At 41.3% G+C, this 17,829-nt stretch overlaps 1 protein-coding gene across 6 annotated transcripts in view; it reads left to right on the top strand.

The window, feature by feature from the left end:
• Positions 1-17,567, top strand: part of SLC35A5 (solute carrier family 35 member A5) — a 142,875-nt gene extending 125,308 nt beyond the window's left edge. For 5 of the 6 annotated variants that reach the window (XM_069204173.1, XM_069204172.1, XM_069204174.1 and 2 more), the window contains one exon: positions 16,809-17,567. In XM_069204173.1, coding sequence (XP_069060274.1) covers positions 16,809-16,877 — 69 coding nt within the window. In that variant the 3' untranslated portion in view covers positions 16,878-17,567. Of the gene's footprint in view, positions 1-4,847; positions 4,929-16,808 lie in introns of all 6 variants that reach the window. The other variant, XM_069204177.1, reaches the window with a different exon arrangement.
• Positions 17,568-17,829: the final 262 nt, after the last annotated feature.

The following is a 17,829-nucleotide window of genomic DNA, read 5'->3' on the forward strand; positions in this document are numbered from 1 at the left end:
GGGATAACAACAGCTCCCAGGGTATTTACAAAATGCCTTGCCGTAGTCGCAGCATACATAAGAAGACAACATATCCATGTCTTTCCATATCTCAACGACTGGCTAATAAAAGCCAACAGTCAAACACAATGCCAATATCATACATGTTATGTAATAAACACCCTACACACACTAGGGTTCTCAATAAACTACCAAAAATCACACCTACAACCAGTGCAAGTTCAACAGTATTTAGAAGCCACATTAAACACCCAAAGAGCACTTGCAAGCCCAAGTCCACAAAGGGTACAATCATTCCACAACATATTACCAAGAATCCAGCCAAACCAACCGTACACAGTCAAATTTGTCATGAAACTGTTGGGCATGATAGCATCATGCATTGCCATTGTCCCAAATGCAAGAATAAACATGCGGCCCTTACAACAGTGCCTTGCAAAACAATGGTCACAGGCACATGGTCATCTTCAAGATCTAGTGTTGATAGACCACCAAACACACATCTCACTTCAGTGGTGGAATTCCACAAATTTAAACAAAGGGCAGCCATTTCAGGATCCTGTGCCTCGCCATTCTTACAACAGATGCATCAGTGATTGGATGGGGAGCACATATCAACAATCACAACATTCAGGGACAATGGGATACCAAACAAAAACAACTTCACATAAATCACTTGTAACTGCTAGCGGTATTCCTAGCACTAAAAGCTTTTCAACCTCTTATTGTTCACAAACACATTCTCATCAAAACAGATAATATGACGACAATGTACTACCTGAACATACAAGGAGGAACCCACTCATCACATCTTTGTCTTCTAGCACAAAAAGATTTGGCATTGGGCAATTCACAACAACATTCACCCTGTAGCACAGTATATTCCAGGGATTCACAATCCATTAGCAGACGGTCTCAGCTGGGATCATCAGCAAACACACAAGTGGGAAATTCACCCCCAAGTACTTCACAAGTACTTTCGCCAATGGGAACACCAGACATAGATCTATTTGCCACCAGCCAGAATGCAAAATGCCTAAACTTCGCATCCAGGTACCCACACCCTCTACCAAGGGCAATGCTCTATGGATCAACTGGTCAGGGATATTTGCTTACGCATTTCCCCCTCACCCACTCATTCCATTTCTGGTCAACAAACTGCGTCAAAAAAACCTCAAACTCATACTTATAGCGCCAACGTGGGCATGTCAACCATGGTACACAACATTGTTAGACCTGTCACTAGTACCACACATCAAACTACCAAACAGGCCGGATCTGATGACACAAAACAAACAACTGATCAGGCACCCCAATCCAGCAATACTCAATCTAGCAATCTGGCTCCTGAAGTCTTAGAGTTTGGATATCTACATCTTCCACCAGAATGTATGGAAGTAATCAAACAAGCAAGAAAACCCACTACCAGGCAGTGCTATGCAAACAAATGGAAAAGGTTTGTCTTTTACTGCCAATCCAAACACATAACACCTCTTGCTGCATCCATACAAGACATTGTTAGTTCTTTACTTCATCTACAAAAAGCAAAATTAGCTTTTTCATCCATTAAAATACATCTCACAGCTACTTCAGCCTATTTACAAAATATACAAAACAAGTCTCTATTTAGAGTGCCTGTCATCAAAGCCTTCATGGAAGGTCTAAAACGTATCATACACAAGAACACCACCAGTACCTTCATGGGATCTCAATATTGTAGTCACACGGCTCATGGGTCCACTGTTAGAACCCATGCATTCGTGTCAAATTCAATTTCTAACGTGGAAAGTAGCATTCCTCGTTGCAATCACTTCATTACGAAGAGTTAGTGAAATACAAGCATTCACTATTGAACAACCCTTTATACATGTACAAAACATAAGGTTGTACTTAGCACAAACCCAAAATTCCTACCTAAAGTCATCTCACCATTTCATTTAAATCAAACAGTGTAACTTCCAGTCTTCTTCTCCACACAGCCAGACTCAGTAGCAGAAAGAGTGCTCCATACATTAGACATTAAAAGAGCTTTAATGTATTACATTGACAGAACAAAATCATTTAGAAAGACTAAACAGCTGTTTGTCGCATTCCATAGGTAATCCTCAAAACAAGGCATAGCTAGATGGATAGTAAAGTGCATCCAAACCTGTTACTTGAAGGCTAAAAAACAGCTATTAGTAACACCAAAAGCACAATCCACCAGGAAGAAAGGAGCAACAATGGCATTTCTAGGAAATATACCAATGACAGAAATCTGTAAAGCAGCCACTTGGTCAACACCCCATACATTTACCAAGCTTTACTGTGTAGATGTGTTAGCAACACAACAAGCCACAGTAGGACAGGATGTACTAAGAACACTATTTCAAACAACTTCAACTCCTACGGGCTGACCACCGCTTATTGGAGGAGAACTGCTTTGTAGACTATGCATAGCATGTGTATCTGCAGCTACACATGCCATTGAACGGAATGTCACTTACCCAGTGTACATCTGTTCTTGGCATGTTCCGCTGCAGATTCACATGGACCATCCCTTCTCCCCGGGAGCCTGTAGCCATTGAAGTTACATTTAAAAAATGTATATATATATATATATATATATATATATAATCTTTATTCCATTGCATGGACCTCTTTCTTTACACTCTATCACTCCTACCTTACCGTCTGCGGGAAAACAATCTAAGATGGAGTCGATGCCCATGAGCAATAGAGCCGAAAAGGAGGAGTCACTCGGAAACACTTCTTCGAAGAAAAACAACTTGTAACACTCCGAGACCAACACTAGATGGCAGGATAATGCACAGCATGTGAATCTGCAGCGTCTCATGCCACGAACAGATGTACACTGGGTACGTGACATTTTCCATATATATATATATATATATATATATATATATATACAAAGTATTTTGCCATTTGTACAGCAAAGTCTTTAAGCATAGGTTTGACACAGTGTCAACCTTGCTGAGCTGTAAAATGACAAAAGCCATTTACTACTCCAGGCACAGTATTATAGCTTTGGGCTGGTAAAATACCGTCCAAACCAACCTGGAATGAGTGACTTTGTCACTATCTAGCTCGGCATGGATAGCACTGTGCTGGTCCAATGCTTAAAAACGTTGCTAGATAAACAGACATTTGAGGTGAGCAAATTTAGAGTGTCGCTGGTGTTGCAGGGTGCTCCTTACTAGAGCTGCTCTCCACCTACACTTGGGAACTACCCAGAGTTCTCTATTCTTTTTTGCATAATTTTGTGGCACTCTAACACTGAAGGGGATTTGTTTTGAGAGATATATATATATATATATATATAATATATATATATTTGGGGGGGGGGGGTCTTGCCGAATGCCAGACCTAAAAATAGGGAATGTTTTCCCTTTTTTGAATTTGATTTTGCTATTCATATCTTATTACCTAACTATTTGGGACTGAAAATAAAGAGACATTAATTGAAATATATATATATATATATATATATATGCGCACCCTTGTGGTCTGAATTGATTAGGTTTGGAATTATGTTTACAACATAGAAAGTTAATGTATAAAGGTTGAATATACATAATTTAAAAGAAGATTGCAATACATTATCACTATCTTGTAGAAGCCTAATGTGAAACACTTGGGCCCTGATTACTACCTTGACGAAGGGTATTACATCATCCGAAACGTGACGGATATCCCGCCCGCCGTATTAAAAGTTTCATAATATCTTATGGAACTTGTAATACGGGGGATGGGATATCAGTGACATTTGGGACAGAGTAATCCCCTCCGCCTAGGTGTAATCAGACCATTTGGGTCTAAAGCAGGACAGCGTAATCCATATTGAATAATATTGAGTGTGCAATGCAGACAAACATTTAACCTTACTTATGGTGTTTGTAGACAAAAATGTTTAACGCTTTTACGTTGTTACTCGGCCAGTTTTAGTTCTATTTAAGTTTCAGTAGCTTTAATAGAAGGATTTTTTTTTATTGAAATACTAAAATTGATTATTGCACATATGAGCTGAACATGTCATCGTATTACATCTTGCTAATCAGATTTTATCATTTTTAAATGTACTTTGTATCACCTGGTCATCATAACTCTGAACCATGATTTTTCTTGTGGAGTAATAGGTCAGACAGCCAGGAGAAATAGATGTTTAACCAATTATCTGTCTCGTTGGTTATATTACTTATTCATAAATGTTATGCGCCTCTAATAATAACTTAGGTTCACAAAATATGGTTTACAACTGTAAATGTGTAATCCTCCTGTATAAAATCAGCAGTGGTGGAATTAAGCACCCTGAGAGTGTACTTACAAATGCAATAATCCATCACTTTGGCAGCATTGCGAGGTTTTGGAGGGGCAGTGTTAGTGGCAATATTTTTCTTGTGGATGCACCCCACAAATCTAATTCTGTTAAAGGCAATATTAAGTATCTTTGCAGGTTTGGAATGGGGAAGGGATATCTCCATGGTAGCGGAAGGGATTTCTTCATATGGAAAAAATATTTTTCCTTGTTAAAACCAAAGCTTCAAGGTCATGTTCATGCATGCAAAAATGTCCAGTTTGTGAAAAATCTCCAGGTACTTTGGAGTACTCTAAAAGTACCACTGTCGTAGATTTCCTGGAGTAGCACTGTGATCCCTTGTGAGTCGCTAAAAGTTAGAAAATATGCTTCACAACTAGGCAGAAGACGATTGTGTACACTTTTAAATTAGGCTTTTTGTAAACCGGTCTATTATTTTAGGCATTCGGCTCCTATTTTGTATAGAAACATATGTTTTGTAAACCGATTTGTGTTGAGAAGCTAATTAGATCATGCAATGTTATCACTGCAGAAAATGGTTGCCAGTCTCTTAAGGAAAGGAAAATGGAGATAACCTTCTAAAATCGTATTACACCTAGATTCAATGAAAGGGGTATGTTTTGTGAACTCTAACTGCTGCTTAGCCAGGGTTGCGGCTTTTATTTATATTTTTTTGGCTGGTGATGGGAAGTTTGGCTAACATTATCCTGCTTTCTTCCTGTAAAATGGGTTACTATATTAAAACTTCTCATCGAGGAGATACCGTCTCTCACAATGTGGCATAGGCATTCATCTTTCAAGGGCGATAGCTCTTTTCATGAAAGATAGAAGTTCTTTGGTAGTGTAATGTATTTGGAAATGTTTTTGCTGTAGTTGAAAAATTACCATGAGCATAATTTGACATATTTAGTGAAGAAAGTATTTAATCCTGCATAGCAATAAAAGGAGTGGAATTAAAAACTGAAATTGCACAGATATTTATGACTCATCCCAAATAAATAACATGGGCATTATTAACAGCATGTGCATACTGGAGAGCTCCGGAGCACAGAATTCAGCTCAGACTTAAAGTATCAAGAATATTTGTGTGAAGTACAGCAGAGATTAATATCCATGTTTTGCTCTTTTCCATCAAAAAAGGCCAGAACCTTAACTGATTTAATTCTTTATCTGTATAGGTAGTGTGGCATACATGTGTTATACAGTAAGCTCTGGCATTTCGGCATTAGTATTTTATGTGTTGGTTTTGGAGGATTATAATTTTTTCACTTAGCAGAAATTGTCATTACCCTACGGAGTCTTCCTCGTTATAGTAAAAAGGAACTGAGACTTACCTTGCCTCTGACAGACACTACCAAATCCTTCTCGATTTCTTCACCTACATGTGTACTGTCATACTAAAGGAGCCTCCCTCCTCCGCACTGTAAGTACCAAGCAAATAATTGTGTAGGAAGGGAAGGCGGGAACTTACTGTAACAAGGAGGACTGCTAAGGGTTATGAAGATGACTAGTGAGTTTAAAAAATAAAAAATAAAAAATACCCCAACCCAGTTCTCTTCGTTATAGTAAAAACGAACTGAGGAAATACCCAAGCAATAATTTCAATCAGACACAGTTATATGCTCGATCAAAAGTATAAATCTTTATTTCATAGCTGTTCTCAGAACAAAACAACCGAAATTGTTAGTAATGTTAGAAAACCTTTCCAGATTATAATGGGAAAGAAAGGTTTGAGAACTAGCCCACGTTGTGGCCTGACAGATTTTCCGAACCGAGACACCTCCGCCCATGAAGCTGCATTTGCTCTAGTTGTGCGGGCCATCTCATGTCCAGGAGTCATCTTGCCCACTGAAACATAAACCTGGGAAATAGCTTGCTTGACCCACCTGCTAAGGGTAGGAATAGAAACCTTCTTAACCCTTATTTGTTGAGCCTTAGGACACAAAAAGAGATTGATAAACTTGAAAATCCTTAGTTCTATCAAGGTATATCAAAAGGGCACTTCTGGCATCTAAATGAGAAGGAACATTACCTTCAGTTTCAGAAAACGGTTAAATAATCTCTTGGGAGGTATGACAAACAGACTGAACCTTTGGTCTGAACTTTGGATCAGGTCGAAGAACAACCCTATCTGGAAAAACACTTTAAATATGGGAAAGAAATCAAAAGTGAAGTCAATTCTCCCAATCTCCTAGCCGACGTGATGCCAACAAGGAAGGCCACCTGCACCGAAATCCAAGATATCTGAGCAACTTCCAGCGGTCCAAAAGGTAGGATTAACTAAAACCTCCAGGACTGTGGGAAGATCCCAAGATGGAATTGGAGGGTTCACCACAGGGTAGAGACACCTGAAGCTTTTCAGACCCCAGGTTTCCTGACCAAGGGGAGAAAAGGTTGTACATTACTTCTTGATTTTCAACAAGATTTAATAGCAGCCCATTCTGGTGATAAAGTAGAGGGAGCCAACCCTTACAATTCCATCATGAAGAAAATCCAATAGTTTAAATGGATAGCCAAATACTGGAAAAAACACACATCAAGAAGAAAAACTCTTCCAATGCTTACCATACACATGAAGAGTAGAGTCTTTTTTTCAAGGCCTGGATATCTGCCATAACATCACTAGAACATCCTAGGTTTTGCAAGACTTCCCTTTCAATTTCCATGTCAGATGTAGTTGATGGATCTGTCTGGTCCACTGACTTGGAAACTGAAAAAGGACTTGGGGCTGTAAGGAAGAGTCAAAGAAGGAAGAATGGCCAACTCAGTCAGCAGCGGAAACCAACTCCGACGTGTCCAGGATGGGGCAATCAGGATCACTGTTGTGGATTTCCTCTGAATCTTCATATCCAGCTTCTGGAGAAGGGGAAAAGGAGGAAAAGCATACAATTTTTCCTGGGGCCAGGGTATCTATAGTGCATTTACTTTCCATGCCACCCAGGCAAATGGTCTCTTTACTGAAACAAGGTAGAAGAGCATTTTTTGCCGATGCATAGAGATCCAATATTGGGTGACCCGTTCGGGCTATGACCCACTGGAAAGCCTCTTGACTGAGAAGGAAATTGATCGAAGAAGGAATGTTGCGACTCAGACTATCTGCCTGAAGTGCCACGGTCTGAGGCTTTGTGCCCCCCTGTTTGTTGCCACCTGATTGTCTCTTCTGATAAAGATAGCTTTCCCTAACAAAGCAGGTGAAAAATGACGAAGGGCTCTCCCCATAGCTGCTAATTCCCTCCAGTTTGATGAATGGAGGGACTCTGTAGCTGACCAGCTGCCCTATGCCTTCTGGTTCTTCGATGCCAGTCAGTGGGGCTGGTGGGCAGCCTAGGTCGTCAGAACCATTGGTAGAGGATTCATCATGTGAATGCCGTAATCTAATTTTGGAGGGGACAGCCACCACTTCAACTGCTGGACTATCAAGGCTGATGCTGGAATCAAGTTTCTGTAGTTCACTGTGTCTGATGACCAGTGTTGGAGTACATGATGAACCAACAGTTGTAAATGGAGGTGTGACCCGGGGACGACTGCCGTGCAAGAAGCCATCAAATTCTGTACTCTCAACCATTTTATGACTGATGCTGATGTCTTATGACACAGACAGAGGACCGATTGGAGAGAATCCTTCCTGTCTGCAGGAAGAAACCCCATTGCCAGATCCATGTGGAACACCTCTCCTCTAAATTGTTTCTGGTGAGTTGGTGTCAGGTGTGGTGTTTTTTTTTTTTTTCTCCTCGTTAAGCATGAATCCCAAGGACATCAGAGTTGTCTGTATCTCCTTGACATCGTGATGAGCCTTAGAAAGAGAAGAGGCCACAGTTAGCCAATCATCAAGATATATGTGTTCGATGGCATGTGTAGCTGCAGATACACATGCTATGCATAGGTCCTGCCATTTAGTGTTGGGCTCGGAGTGTTAGAAGTTGTTTTTCTTCAAAGAAGTCTTTTCGAGTCACAGGATCGAGTGACTCCTCCTCTTCGGCTCCCTTGCGCATGGGCATCGACTCCATCTTAGATTGTTTTCTTTCCGCCATCGGGTTCGGACGGGTTTCTTTTTGCTCTGGTAGTTCAAGTTGGAAAAGTCATGAAAACTCTTTAATTCGTCGGTATTGTTTTGATCGCGTATCATCTATCATCGACACTTCGGTACCAGCGGACCCAACTTCTTTACTCGCCCTTCGGGGCACCCGCGCCCCCAACTCAGACCTGGTCCGGTTGACCGAAGCTTCATGGACCAGACCCCATTTTGCTTCTGCCCTCTGTGCCACGCCAAGTTCCCATATACAGACCAACATCTCGTCTGTAACCTTTGTCTATCTCCAGAACATCAAGAGGATACTTGCAAGGCCTGCAGATCCTTCCGCTCGAAGACGACTTTACGAGGCAGAAGAACGCAAAGGTTTGAAATGGCGTTGAGAAGCACCGAACGTCTCAACGTGGAGGAAGAGGAGATTATACACACCGCAGTTTCTGTTTGAGGGTCCGACTCCGAGCATGAGTCCGACAAGGACAGACCGGTCAAGGCAGGACAGCATGTGAGTTCGCCTGCCCCTGTCCAGCCCAAGCCCAAACACTAGGCCTCGGGAACGCCACTGCCGGAAGACCATGGCTCCACCCGCAAAAAGACTTCCGGTGACCAAGCAACAACTTCGGCACCGAGAAAGGCCACGCCACCGAAGCCTTCGAACTCGAGCCAAAGCACAGACTTCAAAACAGGCAAACACTGACCTATCGAGTCGGAGCCGAGGCCAACATCCACTCCAGGCCTTTCGATCACGAGAAAACCGGCTTCAGAGCCGAAAAGACCCATCTACACAGAGGAGCATAGACTTTCAAAACAACTTAAAGAAAGCCATAGATTTTCGGAGGAACTCAATCAAATGGAGGAACTTGATGAAAGGCAGAATTCATATTCGTAAAGACACTGGCAAGATCCTAACTGCGCCTCCTCTCAAAACTAAGAGGAAGCTAGCCTTTCAAGGACAAATGGACACTGATCAGCCACCAGCTAAAGTGCCAAAGTCCAAACAAAAAACTCCGCCTCTGCCATTCTCACCTCATCCGTCTCCTCCTCATTTTCCTCACTTGACTGTCTCTCCACATGCTACCCCTACACCTGCACAGTTTCCAGTACACTCTGCAGATTCACCACAAGACAATGTTGACCCATGGGATCTCTACGATGATCCCATTTCTGATAACAGCCCAGACTGCTATCCTTCAAAACCATCACCACCAGAGGATAGCACTTCATACACTCAGGTTTTGGCTAGGGCAGCGTCATACCACAACGTAGCAATGCACACAGAGCCTCTTGAGGATGATTTTCTCTCTAATACGTTATCCTCCACTCACACTACTTACCAGTCCCTTCCCACGCTTCCAGGCATGTTGAAACACGCACATCAGATTTTTCAAGAGCCAGTTAAAGCCAGGGTAATCACTCCCAGAGAGGAGAAAAAATATAAGCCACCTCCCTCTGATCCGGCATTCATTACCCAACAACTACCTCTGGATTCCGTAGTTGTCAGTGCGGCAAGGAAAAGGGCAAACTCCTAGGCATCTGGTGATGCACCACCACCAGGCAAAGAAAGCAGGAAATTCGATGCTGCTGGTAAGAGTGGCATCGCAAGCAGCTAATCAATGGAGAATAGCCAACTCCTAAGCACTACTGGCTAGGTATGATAGGGACACACTGGGACGAGATGAAAGATATCTTCCAGCATCTCCCAAAAGACCAACAAAAAAGGGCACAGCAAATATTCGAGGAAGGGCAGGCTATTATTAATAACCAAAATAGGTCAGCTCTAGACTCAGCAGATACAGCAGCTAGGACAATCAATACTGCTGTCACCATTCGGAGACACCCATGGCTTTGGTCGTTAGGGTTTAAACCAAAAATCCAGCAGGCTGTTCTTAACATGCCATTTAATGAGAAACAGCTTTTTGGCCCTGAGGTTGATATGGCCGTCGAAAAAATGAAAAAGGACTCCGACACCGCTAAAGCCATGGGTGCGCTGTATACTACACAGTAGAGAGGTTCATTTCGAAAGTCTCAATACAGGGATGGTTTTAGAGCCCAAACATCTGAGGCATCCACCTCGCAATCAAAACCATCTTACCAGCCTCAGTACCAACGAGGGGGGTTTAGAGGAGCTTACAAGGGCCAATTCCCCAGAGGTAGGGGAAAATACCAGTCAACAAAACAAACCTCACACACAAAACAGTGACTCGCTCCACATCTTCCCTCATCACACTTCTCCTGTGGGAGGAAGACTACAAACGTTCGACAAAAATTGGTTACCCATTACAACAGACAATTGGGTATTATCCATTATCCATAATCCACAATGGTTACTGCATAGAATTCACACAAATTCCTCCAGATACACCTCCAAAACCACACACATTCTCCTCCCAACACATCTCCATGTTGCAAACAGAAATAAAGTCACTGTTACTCAAACAAGCCATAGAGCTTGTACCACAACATCAAATAGGAACAGGGGTTTACTCCCTGTACTTCATTATTCCCCAAAAAGATGGAACCTTGAGACCAATACTAGATCTCAGAACTCTCAATCTTTACATCCTATCAGAACACCTTCAAACACTACAGGATGTAGTCCCACTGTTACAACAACAAGATTTTATGTCAACATTAGACCTCAAGGATGCGTATTTTCACATACCCATCCATCCAGCGCATAGAAAATATCTCAGGTTCGTAATACAAGGAAAACATTACCAGTTCAAAGTGTTACCCTTCGGAATAACAAAAGCTCCCAGAGTATTTAAAAAATGTCTTGCCGTAGTGGCAGCCTACCTAAGAAGGTAACACATCCATGTCTTTCCATATCTCGACGACTGGCTAATAAAAAACCAACAGCCAGACACAATGTCAAAACCATACACATTATGTAATACAAACTCTGCGGCTGTGTAAAATGGAACAATGTGGTCCTCATACTAGAAGAGATAATTTTTGGGTGGATTGGGAAAATGCATACCAGTAGCTTATAAGTTTGGAGTTTGTTTAGATGAGTAATTGTTGCTTTGCTTTTCTGGTTTCCTCCTCCTGGTAGTTAAGTCCAATGATTAAAACTCCCCTCACCTAATCGGGTACCGCTTTGGTTATGATCATGTCTTGAAGAAAATAATAAGACGTGGTCGATGGTAGTCAATGGGGAAAATTGCAGTATGTAGAACAGGTGGGGCGGCCCAGCAGTGCTGTGGACCACGCACTTGGAAACATACTTTAAGGGCCTTGGCCTTTGCCTTTTTTCTCTTAGCCAAAGCGAGGGTGGCGAAATGAGGAGAAGAAAAAAGAAAACAAAAAAAACTCTACACACGCCAGGGTTCTCAAAAAAACTACCAAAAATCACACTTGCAACCAGCGCAAATTCAACAGTATTTAGGAGCCACACTAAATACGCAAACAGCACTTGCAAGCCCAAGTCCACAAAGGATACAGTCATTCCACAATCTATTAGCACAAATTAGGTCAAACCAACAGTTCACAGTCAAATTTGTCATGAAACCGTTGGGCATGATGGCATCCTGCATCGCCATTGTCCCAAATGCAAGACTAAACATGTGGCCCTTACAACAGTGCCTTGCAAAACAGTGGTCACAAGCACATGGTCAACTTCAAGATCTAGTGTTGATAGACCGCCAAACACACATATCGCTTCAGTGGTGGAATTCCACAAATTTAAACAAAGGGCGGCCATTTCAAGACCCTGTGCCTCAAACCACACTTAAAACAGATGCATCAATGATTGGATGGGGCGCACACCTCAACAATCACAACATTCAAGGACAATGGGACAACAAACACAAACAACTTCACATAAATCATCTAGAATTGCTAGCTGTATTTCTAGCACTCAAAGCCTTTCAACCTCTTCTCGTTCACAAACACATTCTGATCAAGACAGACAACATGACTACGATGTATTACCTAAACAAACCAGGAGGGATCCACTCATTTACAACTGTCTCTCTAGCACAAAAGATTTGGCATTGGGCAATACACAACAACGTTCACCTTGTAGCACAATACATTCCAGGGATACACAAACAATTAGCAGATGTTCCCAGTCGAGATCATCAACAAACACACGAGTGGGAAATTCATCCCCAAGTGCTTCAGACAAACTTGCATCACTGGGGAACACCAGACATGGACCTATTCGCCACCAGCCAGAATGCAAAATGCCAAAACTTCGCATCCAGGCTCCCACACCCTCTATCCAAGGGCAATGCTCTATGGATCAACTTGTCAGGGATATTTGCTTACGCTTTTTGGCCCTTTCCCGCTCATTCCATTTCTAGTCAACAAAATGCGTCAAAACAGACTCAAACTCATACTTATAGCACCGACGTGGGCACGTCAACCATGGTACACAACATTGTTACATCTGTCAGTTGTACCACACACCAAACTACCCAAAAGACCAGATCTGTAAACACAAAACAGACAAATGATCAGACTTCCAAATCCAGCAATACTCAATCTAGCAATTTGGCTCCTGAAGTCTTAGAGTTTGGATAGCTACATCTTCCAACTGAATGTATGGAAGTAATTAAACAAGCTAGAAAACCCACTACCAGACAGTGTTATGCGAACAAATGGAAAAGGTTTGTGTTTTACTGTCAATCCAAACAGATTGCCCCTCTTTCAGCATCTCTACAAGACATTGCAGGATACTTGCTTCATCTGCAAAAGGCAAATTTAGCCTTTTCATCATCCATCAAAATCCACCATTTGAACCTATGCATGTGTGTCAGATTCAATACTTAACATGAAAGGTAGCATTCCTTGTTGCAATTACTTCATTAAGGAAAGTTTGTGAAATACAAGCTTTCACTATTGAGCAACCCTTCATACAAGTACACAAACATAAAGTAGTACTTCGGACAAACCCAAAATTACTACCTAAGGTGATTTCACCGTTTCATATCCATCAAACAGTGGAACTCCCAGTCTTCTTCCCACAGCCAGACTCAGTAGCAGAAAGAGCGCTGCATACATTAGACATTAAAAGAGCTATAATGTATTACATTGATAGAACTGAATCATTTAGGAAAACTAAACAGTTATTTGTGGCGTTCCAAAAGCCACATACTGGGAATCCAATCTCAAAAAAAGGACTAGCTAGATAGATAGTAAAATGCATCCAAACATGTTACCTAAAAGCCAAGAGGCAGCTATTAGTACCACCAAAGGCACATTCCACTAGGAAAAAAGGAGCAACAATGTCCTTTTTAGGAAATATACCAAAGACCGAGATCTGTAAAGCAGCCACTTTGTCAACACCCCATACATTTACCAAGCATTACTGTGTAGATGTGTTAGCAACACAACAAGCAACAGTAGGACAGGCTGTACTAAGAACACTATTTCAAACAACTTCAACTCCTACAGGTTGACCACCGCTTATGGGAGGAAAACTGCTTTGTAGTCTATGCATAGCATGTGTATCTGCAGCTACACATGCCATCGAACGGAAAATGTCACTTATCCAGTGTACATCTCTTTGTGACCGATGCATAGCATGTGAATCTGCAGTGGAACATGCCACGAACAGATGTACACTGGGTAAGTGACATTATATATATATAGTCCAGTAGAAGGCGTTTTGCCGAAACGCGTTGACAGACATCTCATTCGGGACTCTGAATTACCTATATAAGCTAAATAAATAAATTCATCAACTAAATACGAGCGCTTTGGACTCAATTGACTTCGACACTTGGGAGATACGTGATGGGATCGGTGCAGCCGTCAGATGGCTATCAGTCCATCTGTTGAAGAAATAATATATATATATATATATATATATATATATATATATATATTGAATTGATAATGTTCATTGTTTACTACAATGCAAAGGTACTGCTGGCTTTCGTAATGTATCAGGGCATGAAAATAAGTGTCCTGCAGATCCAGGGTCATTAAATAATCTCCTTTAGAAATTAAAGGGATTATCTGTTGAAGTGTTGCCATCTTGAAGGGGCTTTTGCAAATGTACCTATTGAGATTCTTCAGATCTAAAACTGGTCAGAACTTGTCCCTTGGCTTTGGTACTATGAATAGTATAAAGTAGAAACCCAGCTGTTGTTCTGCTGGAGCCACTGGACTGATGACCCCCTTTTGAAGAAGGAACTGAAATCCTAACACAGCTGCCCTTTTAAACCTATCTCCTTCGGTATTGGGGAGTTCCTAAAATGTGGCTCTGGAGGATGAGAAAGAAATTCTAGTCTGCATCTTTACTGAACAGTGTCCAGAACCCATTTGTCCTTGACCAGTTGCTGCAGTCGGTCCAAAAAGTGGTTCATTCTTCTGCCCACTGTAATTGATTAATTGTCATTTACTTTGCATCTTGAGACTGATGTGACTGCAATAACTGGGGTCAGGATTTCCCTGCTGTCACAGCTCATCAACCTCAAGCCAGCCTTGAAAGGGCTGCTTCCTAGGAAATGTATGTGCATAACTCTTCTCAAAGAAGGACTTCTTCATATTGAAAGGGAGAAAAAGATACAAGACCTTCTTCTTCTCATCTGCAGTTTTCTTCATCAACTCATCCAACTGCAAGGAAAAAAAAGTTTGCCCCCCGTAAAAGGCAAACAAAAAACCAAAGATTTTTGGGCTTGTTCTAATTTTCATGATTTTAGCCACAATTGTCGACGACTTGCAGTTAAAGCCCCAGCCGCAGTAGCCAAAGACCATAGAAAATCAAAGGAGGCATCTGATAGAAACTGTGCTAGTATCGTCACATTGGCTAACATGTCTGTTGGGTCATTTTGATCTTGCAGGCAATCACATAGCAACTGAAAGTCCTTGAGCATTGTCTGAGCTGCATATGGTGCAGTATGAAGGGAAAAACTGGAAGGTGCATAAGAACATTTGAGGGAAGCTTCCACTTTTGTATCCACTGGATCAGCCAGTGATGCTTCCACAGACGCCAATGAAACCTGGGTCACCATACTCGCCAAAATAGTATTCACTTTTAGGAATAGAGTAAACTTTTCTTCAAAAGCACTTAAAGGATACCTCTTTGCCATAAAGCGCAGAAAGTCTTGTCAATCTATTTTCATTCCTTTAAATATAAGGATTCAGTAACCTCATGGACAGGGCAAATCATCTACTTAAGAAGCTCTGTATTACTCAAAACATTCCTCATTTTGCCCCACTTCATGGTCAAACCCCAACATATCCCTTATAATCTTCAGCATATGCTGGAAAATAATGCCCTTCACTTACCTCCCTCTCTGAAAGGATATTGAATCGTTGTCATCTTCTTGCAGGCATTTTGGCCATTTCGCTGAAGGCTGCTCCAAAGCAGAGGCTACTGCAGCATCAATTAGAGCTTGTATCTCAGTCCTTGAAGCAGATATCATAATCTTTTTCCCAGCCATGGCTTCTGCCGACATCCTTACAGTAGCCGTGCTGAGCAACAACTTCCTGATTTTTAGCAGAACCTAGCAACTTAGCGGGGCCGCATGCACGGCTGCAGCACCTACCAGAGGTCTTTAGAGCTGACCCAAACCATTAAATTACAAGCTAATAAACTTGACTTGCCATTTACCGTAGTGAATGTACAGTTATTCTGACTCTGGAATACTGATACTCGTCTTGTTTTGCACGCGTCATTCTTCCAGATTCAGTAGGGTCTCTGCCGACAAGGAAAAACAGTAAGAGCGGGAGGAGAGAGGATCCTTTGGTATGATGCTACACGGTGTAGAAATAGAGAAAGGATTTGGTAGTGTCTGTCAGTCAGGGGAAGCCTGAGTTCGTTTTTACTATAACGAGGAGGACTGCGTGGAGGTAAAGATCCATTCTGCTCCCTTTCGGCCATGCAAGATTCTGTTCATATAGAGAGAGAGAGAACCTCTCAAACTGATCTATTTCTAGTCTAAGAAAAGATTTATAATCCCTAGATCAGACTTTTATTTGACCACAACTTAGGTGCTAGAAACAGTTAATTGCGGTTTGTGCCATTTGCTGCCAACAGAGCTAATCAGTAATGGGGATGCCTGAGGCAGGGTGTTGCGCCTCCAAGAGTCCAGTCTTGTTCGCTGCAGTTCCTGGTATTCTTTGAGGTAGTGGGCCCAGTGAACAGTTCTCCAATTTCATGAAGACCAAGTAGTTTGGTTGCACTCTCATGAAGCCCTCAGGTCAACAATTGGACAAATGCAAGTTTAACAAAAAATGTTATGCCGCTGTTTTTCTTTAGCTAGTTGAACACAGTTGAGGGCTTGGATATGAGGATTTCCTATGTAATGCAGTGAATGAAGTGAAGCTGCTTGAATTGGTGATTTGGTAACTGTATTTATTTTTTGCTGCACTGGATTCTTCTTGGGTGTTGCTTTCCAAATGCTTTTTGCCTTTATACGGTTCCTCGGCAATTTTAGATAACAGCATTTGAATATGTACCAAAAATAATTTCTTCTGATATTCAAATTCTGCTTTGTATGTCGTTTGTAGGATGGAGAGGAACTTCAAAGATTGACCAAATCGGATTCAGACACAGAAACGGACGGAGATTTTCTGTAGCAAATTAAAATGGACTTCTTTCTCACTCTTTGAAAGATTTGAAACATTGGTACCCAATATAAAAACGCTGTATGTGCCCATTGTGGGTATTCACAAACTTTTAGCATGGCCTTTCTCACCTTGAAAAGGCATGTAAAATTATTGCCCAAAACGTCACGATTGTTATGTTTCCACAGCGCAAAAGAATGTGCAAGACTCCATTTATTCACTTGGTTGTCAGGCATGTGATTTACCCCATCTGAAATATATTTTTCTACTCCAGCTGAAATGTATTTTTCAAGTAAAAACTGTTTATCATACATACTCTTGGAGATTGCCCATCATACAGGCAATCTTCTTCGGTATGTATGGGCCATAATGTGTAAACATGTAGGTAGGTCTGCAGGTTATACCGATTTCAATTTATACTCTGCGAGTTTTGTGATTCCCACAATATTCAGAAATCTACACACATCATGTAAGGTGACCTACAATGAAGATTTCTTCTTTTAACTTTTTCGTAGAACCTTTAATGAATTGGCTTCGAATACATTATAAATGAACTCGATATAAATTCTACTACATTATGACTTATTGATAGTTTGTATTGCAAAGAAACGTTGCTTTGCAATTGGACTTCTGATAAAATTATTTTGGTATTCTTAACACTTTTCAGAATTAATCAGAACAATAAACTTGAATAGATTTCACACCCTAGACTTTGCAAGTGTGTGGCATTTTTTTCATACGTAATTGTGGCCTTAAAAGTGATGTCCATTTCCAAGACAACTCCTTAGGTACGCAAGAGGCTTGCTGGCATGAGCTGTTGTTTCCATATTAAAGAATCTCAAGGTAAGTTTAAATAAGTTGATTAATTTATTTGTCGCACCACAGATAGAATACCAATATATTCACCTCATACACGTTTTAGGTGACCTACCCTTTTTGCTAAAGTTGTGTCCTTCCTTTCATA

Source organism: Pleurodeles waltl, chromosome 8, assembly GCF_031143425.1.
Source record: "Pleurodeles waltl isolate 20211129_DDA chromosome 8, aPleWal1.hap1.20221129, whole genome shotgun sequence".
In the NCBI taxonomy this organism is placed as follows: Eukaryota; Metazoa; Chordata; class Amphibia; order Caudata; family Salamandridae; genus Pleurodeles; species Pleurodeles waltl.